We start from the raw sequence: 14,568 nt of genomic DNA on the forward strand, positions 1-14,568 counted from the left end.
ATCGAAACTAATCGTTCAATTTAGCCAGACAATACAGGCTCCAGCAGCCCCGCGATCCCGAGATGGACAAGGGGTAGAAAATGGAAGGATGGATGGAATCTGAACCGCAATTCACATGATTTAATGTATTACAAGCATTTTTTTATTACCAGACTTTAAAAAAAAAAAAAAAAATTCAATAGTGTACACACAGGCCAATATGTTTCCTTGATTGCTGATTACAAAAGTAGTTTGTTTATATGACGAAGTGACTAGCCGTAGCAGTTACCAATTTCATTTACAACCAGCTCTTTGATTGCCTGTAAGTCAAATAAAAGCCTTCAATGTAAGCAAGTTTGACACCCTTGTTCTGCATTTTAAATTTTAAAAATTAACAAATAAAGGGTCATCCATGACAAACATGTACACACACAAAGTGACGACCAAGATTGACACCTATTTCCAGATGCACAAAGCAGGACCCAGGACCCCCAAGTCACAGCAAAGTGGAAAAATATATGCGGTCTAAGTTAATGGAATCACTATGACTTCACATGTTATTCCCAACACTGATGTCACCTAATTTTGGGAGCAGGTCTGGGTGGGCGGCAAGGTTGGTTAGGACCAATGTACTTCAGGGGAATGTACGCTGGTTTTTCAATCACTTGGAGGCCCAAATATGATTGTAAGGCTGCGGGGACCCGCACAAAGCCTTCCTGCCAGGACAAAAAATACACACAAAAATGGTATTTTGCATTATTTAAAACAACAAATTAAGAATGTTTATGTTTTCCCCAAGAAAGGTTGATACAACCTAATGCAGACAATGTTGATGTATATTTCCCAGTCACATTCATTTTTCAAACACTTGGTAAAAATATAGTCTATTCCATTGTTCTCAATTATTTTCTGTTACAACCCCTGCCCCGCTCCGACGTAGAAGAACATATTTTGTGCGCCCCCCACCCGTGACTATAAATAGTATAATTTGTCTATAAAATTGTTATAGGTACACCTCTGCATAACATTGTACCTCTACTAACCTTAAAGTAAAAGTATAGAGTATAGATCAACTTAAAACAAAGAATAACTTTATTAACATTGTTTTTTAGTCTGTAACAGGAAAGATTTAAAGTGCATCAACTTGCCTGAAATTAAAAAATAAATAAATCCTTTTTTAAACTATAAACATTATTTGACCAACTTCAACTATTGAACATGAAAAATCTAATTAAATTAACTCAATAAACAATATTTCATTTAAATTGATCAACAACATCAACTCAGGAGCACAAATTATAAAACACTTTCACCAACAAAACAAAAATTAATAAAACTATTTGTGCAGATTTTTGTTACAGCATGATACTGATAAAGCATATTAACTGGGGTCACACGCGCCACCCCTGGCATCGCACCGTCCTTTCAAGGGGGGGCTGACCTCACTATTTGAGAAGTAATGGTCTATATTGATTACAATGTACAATCTTATGATGTCTTCATCAGGACAATGCACACTATCATAGATCATTTCCACATGGTGCATTTGATTTTGTAATGAAATTAGTCAATGAGCTTTTTTGCTAGATTATTTGTACTGTGATTACTGTATTACGATTGTTTTATCAGTGTGATGTAAAATTTAATAGCTAAGGCTGCTTTCTTGGCCAGGTCTACACTTAATAGAATCATACCACATCATGTCATACATAAATCCTCTTATCACATAATTATTAAAACACACATCTTTAGAAAGCCTTTTATAAGGATGCATGTCTTACTTTGGTCTGGTGAGTCTCTAAGATAGCAATGATTGTCCTGGGGATGGCGCATGCTGTAGCATTAACCTACAAAAAAATAACATTATGAAGGTTTGCTGTATGCTTTGTAGGAACAAAGACCAGTGATGGTCTTACTGTGTGGGCGTACTGCAGGCTGCCATCCTCTCTCTCATACAGGATGTTCAGTCGTCTGCTCTGGTAGTCAGTACAGTTAGACCCACTGGAAATCTGACAGGCAGATAAAAGAATTGTTGCAAGAAGAATGCACCGTGCACAGCATCACAGCCAACAATGCAGCATCACTGACCTCTCCAAAACTGTTCCTTCCAGGCATCCAGGCTTCAATATCATACTTTCTGTAAGCTGGAAGACCCAACTCCTGTGTTGGCATGTCTAGCACTCTGGGAGAAATACCCACAAATTACAAAATAATGAATATGTGTAGTGTTTCCTAAAAGGCAGCGATCTATTTGTGACATAGGGTTGTGTGGTTGGGTAGATGATATCATCATGTCATTTGGATAATTGACCATGACACATGATCAAAAAACATTAAGAGCAAAACATGTCTAGAATTACAAATAAACTGGTTTTATTGGCCTGTGAGTGCCTTTAGATTGGGTGGCCAGCGGATGTGCTGCTCGTTAAAGTGGAACTGCACTTTTTGGGGGGGAATTTTGCCCATCGTTCACAATTATGAAAGACATAAGGGATGTTTTTTTTTAAATAAATTCTAAAAATTTAATAAATGCAATCAAAAGTCTGCTTACAATGGAGCCTATGTGAGTTGCTCTATTCTGCTTATAAAGCACTCAAAAACACATCTAAACACTTCCATTAAAGTTTTATATACATGTTGTAAGTATATTTGTAATGTAGTAGCAAGCACATTTATAATAATATTTAATATTTGCGTATTTTTATCATTTTAAGCATAGGCGACACGTTTGCTTTTTTTATTTTTTTTATAAACATCACTGATTACTGCTCACTGCAGACTTTATATGAGCCAACAAACATCACTTACTGTACAAGATCTGCTGTCGTTAGGATGCTGACGGTTAGGGTGTTTGTATATTCCCATTTAGATGGCGAATGACTCAATCTTCGCGAAGAAAAGTGGGGTGGACCCAAGCATCTTTTCGTGTCGTTCTCACCATTTTCAGGTGCTAATCGGTTGTCAAAGTGTACCAACGTTCTTAGACTTCTTATTTCCAGGTGAGACGCTCATTTTTTATTTACAATAAATTCTAGGCAGGAAGGAAGCAAGGAAGCACCTCACCAGTTGATAATGTCAAAAATGTACACTAGTTTGTGATCACGGCGCCGCTATAAATAGTTGGCCTGCGTTATCGCTGTTAACAATATCACTAATACTTGGTTAATATTCAAATCAAGAAATGTAAATGGAGTATTGTTGGAGCTTTTTGCATCGTTATTTATTGACTCTGCTGTATTTACCTTTATTTAATATTTAGAATGCATTAAAAAAAAAAAGAATCCATCCATCGTCATGTCTTTCATAATGATTGTGAATGATACACTAAATTCCACAAAAAGTGAAGTTCCCCTTTAAGTGCAATACATGCTTTATTGTTAAGAGTCCCCAAACATTTTCAATAAGACCAGAACATGGAGCTGTATTTGTTGCTGGGTACTTTTTGGAAAACCATATAGAGGTGTCTGAATACTTGCTAAATCTAGCCTCAAAGTGGATCCCTGCTTCGTATTCTCTGGAAGACGACACGGAAAATGTGAAATCGATCATGGAGATATGGCGGCAATATTGATCAAACAATCTTGCCTTCCTCCAAATGAGCCATTTGGATTTTCAGACGTGACGTACTTTGCCTTAGTTGTATCAACAGATATCTCCATAAATGGCAGATGTTTACTCAAAGAGATTTGAGTGAGTCAGCCATTTTTTTTCAGTTGTAGTCTAAATAAGTCACTTATTTTTCTCTATTCTCTTGTTGCGAGGCAGACTGGCTTGTACATGTGCATGCATGCTAAAATATTTCGCTGTTGCCATTTCTAATAAAAAGTTGCATATAGTTCCAACTTATATCTGTCAATATACTCCATATGGAAGCGCTAAAAACTGCAACACGCCTGATATGATGGAGACGCAGGCATGGCCTCGGGGAGGGCTTTGGCACGTAAATAAGACCGCCCACAAAACGGCGCATTCTGAAAAGAGTCATAAAGCGGCTTGAAGATGTTCTGTAAAAATTATCTTCGCAACATTTGGACCACAAAGTACCACTATTACATGTTATGTAGACCACACAAGTGTTATAAATGGAGAAAAAAAAATCATATTATGACCCATTTAAGACTCGTGTTGTCAAACGATTACATTAATTACTTTCGCTTTTTGATTAACCGCGTAAATTACCAGCACACATACTTTCAATTAACTGTAAAAAAATAAACCCCAATATTTTGACACAAATGCAATTCTATTGTCAGAATGCCATGCAGGAATATTTTTACTTGAATGCATGCCATTCATTTGTTCAAAACCTGCTAACAGTTATACCTAAAGTATTGTCGGGGTGTATTTTTAAATAAAAGTTGCCAGCATACAAACCAGTCAGAGTCCCCTGCAGTGGCGTATAGTGGGGCGGTATAGCTCGGTTGGTAGAGTGGCCGTGCCAGCAACTTGAGGGTTCCAGGTTCGATCCCCGCTTCCGCCATCCTAGTCACTACCGTTGTGTCCTTGGGCAACACACTTTACCCACCTGCTCCCAGTGCCACCCACATTGGTTTAAATGTAACTTAGATATTGGGTTTCACTATGTAAAAGCGATTTGAGTCACTAGAGAAAAGCGCTATATAAATATAATTCACTTCACTTCACGTATGCATTGATTTGATCACTGACCGTAAAACAACCTGTTCGCCTTTCAGGTAACCATCCACTGTCCGAAGTAGTGTGATCAAAATAAACTGCGCAATTAATATGGTTTTATACATGATTAATGTGACAGTGTTTTGTGATTAATTGCAATAATTAAAGTGTTAAGACACATAGTTACGACACCACCTATTGTGCAGAGTTATAATGTGTGTATGAGCAAAGGCGTAATAGGCAGCATTAAATCTAATTGTGATGGTCCAAATGTATTTGTAGTGGGCCACAACAAAAAAATGATTGTATGGGAAACACTGATGTCATGTTCTTGTGTTTTCAGACCTGTAGTGAAGCTCCAATGAAGAAAACAACTCTTTTTGCAAAGAAACAAACTCCTCCAGCATCTGAGTACTCTCCTCTCCTGTCTCGTCTGCGGTCACTCCAAACATCTCGACCTAAACACACACACAATTCATTCACATTGTGTCTAAGCACTCAAAAGTGATGGTGTCATTATAAAAAAAACAGATTGAGAATATAACAAAAGGCTTGATACAGCTCATTATATTTTGCAGGCTTAACTAGTGCTTCACTGACCTTATTGAAGTGATGAACTCTATAGAGGCCCCAGGTCTCTCTTCCTGTGTCAGTCTCTGCTCTGTAACATGTACTACTGCACACTGTCCTGTAGAAGGGAGCGACACAGCAGGTCCGCTAGAAATATTTGGAAAACAAAACCGTGAGTGGGGTAGCGCTCCTCACCTGACAGGTAGCTCCTTGAAGTTAACTGCGTGATCCATGAAATAGCCTAATGAAAAAAGGCATCACACAATGAGCATCTGCAAAATCAACTTGTATTCCCACATAAACAAAACTCTAGTATTCAAAGACAACTTTTTATTCAAAACACATCTTTGATTATCACTCGAGGCAAAAAAGTCATACCAGCCACTCCAACTTCTCCGGTCCCAGCCAGACTTAAGTTGGGAAAACGAGCTGGGTCCAGTGAATAGACCTGAGAGCGATGGGCGTTGGGTTGCATGCCGCATCCCTCCTGGACGAGCATGAAACATAAAGAGTATAAAGTGAGTGGCAAGGTGGGACATGGTCAGATGAAACACAGAGAGAAACCATTGCATGAGCAGCACAAAGAATGTATTTGTAAAATGTAACAATGCCTGTTTTGAATGACACACTTCTAGCTAATAGTTTGAATAGGTGTAGAGCTGCACTGTATTTGAACTGTTTCTGTAATTATGCTCCTGTCATGTAGCAAAATAAGGTAACCAAAATATAAGAAATAGCTTGCAGCTTTTCCCCCTATATAGCAAACTAACAAATCTGTTAATCAACTAAAACCTATGTGACATATTTAAACAATTTGCATTCAAAGTTGGTGCAAATCTGGATAGCAAATCCAGAAAATATTGTGTCTTTTTAAATACACTGACTGACCCCCGCATTATAGTGTGACGTTTTTGAAAATCTGAACCCTGGCTGGAGTTTTCCAAAAGCTCAGTTTTTATGTGGTTGAGAGGCCAAAACACATGTTTTTTCAAATATAGACATGGTCATAGCTAGCTTAGGTTAGTATACCGATCAAATTGACAGAAACATTTGTTACTCACAAAAACAGCTCCTTTCAGCATGTCCGGTACAACCATGGGAATGAAGCCCTGTTGCAGCCACAAAAAATAAGTATTTAATACCTAATAGTTAGTTGCTTGTATGTGAATATTTCTGGAAATTCTTTCCACCAATGTCTAACATTTAAAGCTGCTTACACGCCGTTGCAGTGTGTCAAGCGCAAAGTTTTGGAGCGCGGTCTGAAGTCTGGCACCCATTCCCCTCAGATAGTAGGATCTGTGGCCTGAGATGTGAGCTAGGTGCCTGCAGGTAAGCAAAGATGTGTACTATAATTATATGGAAGTTACAGCCATGTGCTTTCAAAATGGCAGGATAGGGGATGGGTGATACCGCCTAAAATCTACATCACAATATATATTGCAGCCTCTTGCAATATCGATATATATTCAAATATATCATTTGGAACATAAAAATGATAATAGAACAATTTCAAAATGGGTTACAAAGGATACTAATTTACCTGCTGACATAGGCAGTAAAAAATTAAATCAATTACGGTTGTTATTACTTTCTCAAAACTATTATTAATTTACTTGTTGATTTACAGTTAGTATTGGATTACTTTCTGTTGTAACATGGTTTTAACAAGTAATAAACACTTATTATTCTGTTGTTTGGATTCTTTAAACTAGTTTTGGGCAATACAACAAATTTGGGTAACGATCCAATAACAAGTAGTTACAGGGGCAGTATTAGTGGTACGAATGCTCATATTCAAGATCATTGAATTTATAGAAACAAGGTTCATCTAGAAAAGCCTGAATAGTAAAATGGTTTGTACCAGACAAGTTTTGGCTACCTTACCTCTTCATGAGGTGTCACATGATGTTGCTGTAACGTACAAACAATTTTACTATTAAGGCTTTTTACACAAAACCATGTTTATATAAATGTATTATCAGTAGGCCAAATGAACGTCTTCACTATAAAAGATTACTGAACGATTACATTTATTATCACAATTATGATCAGACAAAAACCCAGGAGGGCGGTTTACCAATAACAATTACATTTGGAAATTATGACATATTATAGGCTCTGATTAAAAAAAAATATATATATATATATATATATATATATATATATATATATATATATATATATATATATATATATATATATATATATATATTTGCACTTAAGGCCCTCCTGTGTCCCGGCACTTATTTACTGAGTTTGTAAACAACAACAAAAATGAAAAAAAAAAATTGTTTTGATAGTAAAATTATCGATTTAACCACTGTGGTATTAACTTGATACTATACTACTTGGTATCGTTACTCTCAATATTTGTATTAATTCGCCGCCAACTTGTTTACATTGAAGAGCTCTAGCTTGCGGTTAGCATATCTTCCTACAGTGTGTAATGTAGCATGTTTAGCGATTCCTCGTGCTCCTTAGATGATATTATTCAAAAAACTTAGTTTGTTTGCCGCCATGGAGGATCGGATTATTTACTTATAAGTGGCTTTGCACTGTGGAAAGACGTTAGCCGCCGGCGAGGATGCTACATTTTGTTAGTGACGCGGTGGCTGGCTTGTCACTGTCAAATGTGCTGACACAACTAGAATGTATCATCAACATGCATTATCACGATATAAGGATAGTGGAGGTGGGGGAAATAATCGATTTTTTAGATGCATCGCAATTCGGACATGGACAATTATAAAATCGATTAGTAAACATCAATTATCGATTATCAATTTATTTATTGTAAATAAAATTAATGCAGACAGTTCTAAAATTTGGCTGACTGCAGCAAGCCACCTCACGGGAAAATCCCACCAGCTCCTTTATTATAGGGCACTTATAGTCCAGTTTTGCACACATTTCCATTAACTTAATAAATGTGAGAATTAATTTCACTGTCTCTTATTACAAATGCACTGTTTTTAAAGTTGCAAGTGATAAACGCTTATTTAGGGAAACAATAAGAATTGTAAAACTGCATCAATACATATAAATTATAGATGCATCAATAATTGTTTTTATTCGAAACGTAGCTCCTGAATTGTAAGATGCCCAAAGATTACCACCTCTAAAGGATAGTATTAAAAGCTCCATCATCAGCCAAATTTATATAATTTATATCGTCTATATTGCACAACCCTATGGCAGGATTTCCACATTTGTTGTACCAAACTTGCATGTTTGAACAGCAAAATAAAATGCGGTGCAGTTAATAATCATACAGTGGAGCTCAAGCTGGATGTTGAGCATGTACAGAGTGGCTTTTTAAGTCGGAACAAGTACTAGGAGTTGTCACCTCTGTCTGATGAGACCCAACTCCTCCCCAAGTTCAACATGGCCTCTGGGCTTGAAGTCAAATTCTTTAACAAAAAAATAGTTTATTTTTAAACACAATTACTTTAGGTAGAAACAGCAAGTGAAATTGGCAATAATCCATTCCTCAGAACACTAACCTGGTTTCTGCCCAACCAGCTCCACTACCCTCGCCTGGCTCTCGTCTCCAATGGGCTGGGAAAGGAAAAGTTTGACATTTCAAACGACGACATTCATATGAATAAGGTCACTCTAAACATATTCATTCTCACAACATCAGGGTGGGTGGTGTTGGGCAGACGAAGCGCTCGGCTATAGTATTCCTGATCCAGCTCTGTCTCTCTGCTATACAGCTGGTTCAGTCTGTTGCGGATATCTCGACCTTTTAGCACAGCCTGGTTGTACTCTGGAAGCTGTGTGGTGAACAGAAGGGAGCTCAAAATGGATATCAAGGCAGTGTTTAGGATGTAAAAGATCATTTTCAAGTGTCCAAAAGTTTGACTTACGTTGGTGAGAACTTGCTTTTGGTGCTTTGCCTAAGAAGAGATGATTTTGTCAATTGTATGATTCAGCGTCAAATTTTTGTGACTTTTGACCCTGAACACATACAAGTGAATATTGCAAATTACTATCTTAAATGGATGACAACAAAGGGTGTAGGCAGGTATCAATCCCACTCAATTGACACTGAATCAGGTACCAGGTGGTGTTGTGGAGTTAATTTACTTTCACGTTTTTGTCCCTAAAGCTTGTCGCCAAGTCCACCTACATGTGGCATGAGCTAAAATTGTTTGCAATATATTCTAGTCCATTGTCTAGCATCAATGATTTTGATTTGATTTATCCCTAGGAGGAGTTTGTCTAAGTACGACACGTGATATTCACCCCAAAATGCCTATTCTGAACAAAAATGGCCAACTTGTCTAGTTTGTTTATTAGGTTTCTATAATATTGTTGAACCAGTGAGTGAAACCATAGGCTTTTCAAAACACTGCTTTTGTAACACAACATTATTCTTTTGTTAACAAGTGTGTATTAGTGGGGAATAGTGGACTAGGTCGGACTAGGAAGAGGGCGAGATAGCACCTCAATTCAAAGCAAACACCCTCTCGGCAGCCACCAATTTGTGACCTACAGAATTTAAAGCAGAACTGCACTTCGTTTAATTTTACCCATCATTCACAATCCTTATGCAAGAAAAGAACACTCGTATCTTTCGATTGTTGTGCATTCTAAATAGGGAAAATCTGCTAGCAAGAGGCGGCTAACAATACATGTAATGGGAAATTACTTATTTCGCATATAAAGCCCTCTAAAAAAAACCTTCTACATTTTATTTATTTATATATATATATATATATATATATATATATATATATATATATATATATATATATATATATATATATATATATATATATATATATATATATTTATATATATATATATATATGCTGTAAGTAGGGATGTAACAATGTGAAAATGTCATAGTTATTGTTACCTACATGATAAAATGATCATGGTTATCATTATTACGGTTTTGTTGAATGTGCTAAAAAAGTAATTATACACAATTATTATTAAGTTTTATTTAAAAAATTTAATACAATAAACTAATAGCCACACATTATCCTTTATTGGCAGAAGAAATCTGTTATAAAATAATATTGTTCTGGCTACTTAAAGTCCATATTATTTTCATATGAGTGTTCAGTTTTATTTTGTAAAAGTTGTTTTTGTTTTTTTCATGATAAAGAAAAAAATGTATGTTGGATGTATCTCATTCGATTTATGTGACGTCACGCAAATTCACTTCCTGTTGTCAAACTGTTTTGACTTTCAATTGAACTCTAAGTCTAAGAGAATACAGCCTGTAGGTTTAATGTACACAATTGAATATCTTAGTTGTCACGCAGTAATGTGTTTATACAAGTTTAGATTAGGGAATGTTGTTATTTTAATGGGAAATAAGGTTAATGTCTCTTGTATACATGGTAGCACATAAGCTAGCGCTAGCTTATGTGTGTCCAAAAAATGAGCATTGTCACCGTCTGTGAGTTTACCAAAGTGTTATCAATCAAGGTTTTACAATAGTTTAAATTTAAAACGGTAATACTAACCGTGGGAAGTTTTACCGCGGTTTATCATTATACCGTTTAACGGTACATCCCTAGCTGTAAGTATGTATGTAATGTAGACACATTCATAACATTCAACGTCATTTTAAGCATTATAGGAAAAACATTTCCAGACGCATTGTTTTCACAGAGTGCATAGCAACAAACGCTATTTGATTTTGATTAGATTTTTATTAAGGATCCCCATTAGCTGGTTGCCACAACAACCCACTAGTCTTCCTGGGGTCCACAAACTCAATACAATTACAAGTAAAAGCATATAATTATAACTACACAATACAGAAACAAATAAAAGCATCAATAAGCAAACAAGCAAACAATTTACAGTCACAGAATAATAATTACCATATAAATATAACTACACAATACAAAACCAAACAAAAATCATCAACAAGAAAACTAATTTACAGACTCAGATAAAATATTACTTTCCTTTTAAAAACCTATGTCCGTCAACAACAGCATGAAGAGCGTGTTCCGTGTTTGTTACCACTAATCATGGCAGACTTTGTAAGAGAACGAAAAGTATGACTACTTGGGGACAAATGAGAATCCAGAACCTTGACTTTTTGAGCCTCAACACAACGAGGATAAGTTACTGGTAAGAGAAGAAGAGCAGGCAGGAAGACCGAATGAAACCTCAGAGCAGACGAGGGCCGAGAGAGTCAGGACTACAATTTATGACGGGGATACAAAATCTATCAACTACTTCACCATGACCTGGTGGTGGAGCTCGCAAGCCATGCTGACAGAAACAGCTGCACACATTACCATCGATGTAAAATGCTTTGAATATCTGGCAAAGAGGACACTGCTCCAAAAGACTACATAACAACAAATGAAGAACTGTTTGCACTAACAAACACGGCAGCAGTTAAATACTTTTCCACCTACAGTAAAATCAACTAGAAAAGACAGCCCATGTCAGCTGGACCAGATGAACAACTGATATCAAGTAAGTCACCATAATATTGATTCTGATACATGGAGCACATAAAGCTTGATGTCACAGCTACATACCAGAGATGAGCTAGAGGTTTACGAACAAAACATTAAACCTGGGCTAATACTTAACAAATATTTTGATTGTCTATTTGTAGTATTTTTCATATGATTGAGTTTGTTTCTCAGTCAGTAAGATTGTTGTCATATTCCGTTTGTATTATTCTGTGTTTGAACAGTGTTTCTACGCCAGAAACGTAGTTTGTTGCTGTTAGCATCTACAATAACAATACCGCTTGTTTAATATGCAGGTCAACACATTTTTTTAGAGGGCTTTTAGAGTTTTTTTTTAACCTCTTAAGGCCCAAGCTGTTTGTTTACATGCTTTTTTGTATTTCTCTTTGCTATTTGGGCTTATTGGACCCTAATTAGAATAAAAACAAAGAATCATCTTTTGATATGATGTACTTAGTCCATAAGTAACAAACGTGTACTTAATGTTTAGTGACATGATAATTGTTATTTGTACACTTTTTTTTTCCAAATTCCATTGTATGTTATACTCTTCTGACACCACCAGATGGCAGTATAAGTGTCCACATAAGCGGCCATAAGACCCCAATTCAGTAGTGTACACAATTTTGGAAATAAGAGCTAAAAGGTGCTATCCACGCATGTGGCCACTAAGCCTTTAATTAAGAGGGCTTTGTGGGCAAAATAGATGACGCTCCATTACCTGAATTATTAGCCGCCTCTTGGTAGCAGTTTTTCACTATTTAGAACACACAGAAAAGAGAAAGTCTCACATAAGGGTTGTGAATGATTGGCAAATTATAAGCCCATTATTAGTGCTCAGGCTCAAATTATTCAACACATAGGCTCCAGCACCCCCCGAAAGGGACAAGCGGTAGAACATGGATGGGTGGATTGATGGATATCGCATCATGCACCGACTTTCAAAAAATTGGCAGATATAATCTACAAGGCCTTCACAAAAATGTTTAAATGTGGCTTATCAACGCCTACAGCTGCCAGCACTAAAAGATGAGACTGTTTTGATGCCAAGATAAATGTTGTGTTGTGATGTTGTATTTTATTTGTTATCATATTGTATATGTATTGTGTGCTTTTTCTCTCTCTTTCTTTTCTTTTTAATTGTAATTTTACTGACTTTTTTTATATCATGGCCAGGGGACTACAGATGAAAACTAGCCTTGTGGCTAATTCTGTCATTTTTAACCATGTGTAGTAGGGATGTCCGATAATATCGGACTGCCGATATTATCAGCCGATAAATGCTTTAAAATGTAATATCGGAAATTATTGGTATCGGTTTCAAAGTTATCGGTATCTGTTTCAAAAAGTAAAATTTATGAATTTTTTAAACGCCGCTGTGTACACGGACGTAGGGAGAAGTACCAATAAACCTTAAAGGCACTTCCTTTGTGTGCCCGCCCAGTTACATAACATCTACGGCTTTTCACACACAAGAGAATGCAAGCATACTTGGTCAACAGCCATACAGGTCATACTGAGGGTCGCGGTATAAACAACTTTAACACTGTTACAAATATGCGCCACACTGTGAACCCACACCAAACAAGAATGACAAACACATTTCGGGAGAACTTCCGCACTGTAACACAACATAAACACAACAGAGCAAATACCCAGAACCCCTTGCAACACTAACTCTTCCGGGACGCTACAATATGCACCCCCCCCCCTTCCCCCGCTACCCCCCACCTCAACCCCGCCCACCTCAACCTCCTCATGCTCTCTCAGGGATAGCATTTCCCAAATTCCAAGCTGCTGTTTTGAGGCATGTTAAAAAAAAATAATGCACTTTGTCACTTCAATACTAAATATGGCAGTGCCATGTTGGCATTTTTTTCCATAACTTGAGTTGATTTATATTGGAAAACCTTGTTACATTGTTTAATGCATCCAGCGGGGCATCACAACAAAATTAGGCATAATAATGTGTTAATTCCAGGACTGTATATATCGGTATCGGTTGATATCGGAATAGGTAATTAAGAGTTGGACAATATCGGAATATCGGCAAAAAAGCCATTATCGGACATCTCTAATGTGTAGTCATGTGTTTTATGAAATTGAAATAAACTAATCTAATCTAATCAAATGTTGGTCTGTAAATTTATACACGCACATAATTCACAACAGGGATTACAATGATTTAAGTTTTACTTCAATATACCTGCAGACATCAGTATCTAATGCAAGAATCATAACAAACATCACATTGTTACTGACCACGCAAGCTTTGACTGTTCCACTAATTTGCTGCTTCTGCTCTTCCAGCTCTAAAATGTCTTTTTTTACTGCTTGGAGCTGCTGCCAAGCAGACACCTGCAATAAGGGAAACACAAAAAAATTAAAGTTAAGCGTATTTTATGGTATCATTTTAGAAATGTTTATTACACGTACAATGAGCCTGACGTCTTCACCGCGTAGCTCGCCCTTCCTATTTTCTACATTGGCGATGACTTTGTCGGTGTCTTCACACACCGCTCTCATGTCAAGCTCCGGCTTGTCACTGTATCCTCCAAGGACATGGTCATACAAGCTGCTCCCAGATCTATGAGAAAGGCGACGAGGAACGACGAAGCTTATCTTCTTTGTACAATAACGCCGCACCACCGGCGTCAACGCAAAAATACTTTTAGTTGCCGCACTCGTAACTAAGCACGTCGCCATGTTTGAGATACAGCATGGTGTTGCATTCACTAGAAATTGGAATTGACAGTACTATAGCGTTTGGATGCTCACGACTTACCAAGCCATATTTAACATATTTTAATACAAAATATGAATATTATGACGTCCTGGAAAACATGACGCAATTTGCTGGTTTCATCATACAAAGGCCGTTCGCAGGTCATTGTCCGCCCTTGTGAAAAGCTTAGAGTACTCCTTT

General features: G+C 36.9%; 1 protein-coding gene across 1 annotated transcript; it reads right to left on the minus strand.

Moving 5' to 3' along the window:
• Window positions 1–106: 106 nt before the first annotated feature.
• On the minus strand, window positions 107–14,567 carry sars2 (seryl-tRNA synthetase 2, mitochondrial). Its single transcript, XM_062067988.1, has 16 exons — window positions 14,079–14,567; window positions 13,905–14,000; window positions 9,054–9,083; window positions 8,820–8,960; window positions 8,688–8,742; window positions 8,531–8,594; window positions 6,402–6,507; window positions 6,246–6,293; window positions 5,563–5,671; window positions 5,380–5,425; window positions 5,215–5,302; window positions 4,960–5,072; window positions 2,068–2,161; window positions 1,896–1,988; window positions 1,761–1,826; window positions 107–695 (listed from the first exon to the last, which is right to left on the minus strand). The coding sequence occupies exons 1-16, from the start codon at window positions 14,346–14,348 to the stop codon at window positions 555–557; spliced, it is 1,560 nt and encodes a 519-aa protein (XP_061923972.1). The 5' UTR covers window positions 14,349–14,567; the 3' UTR covers window positions 107–554.
• Window position 14,568: the final 1 nt, after the last annotated feature.

The sequence above is a fragment of the Entelurus aequoreus genome, linkage group LG13, assembly GCF_033978785.1.
Source record: "Entelurus aequoreus isolate RoL-2023_Sb linkage group LG13, RoL_Eaeq_v1.1, whole genome shotgun sequence".
Taxonomy (NCBI): domain Eukaryota; kingdom Metazoa; phylum Chordata; class Actinopteri; order Syngnathiformes; family Syngnathidae; genus Entelurus; species Entelurus aequoreus.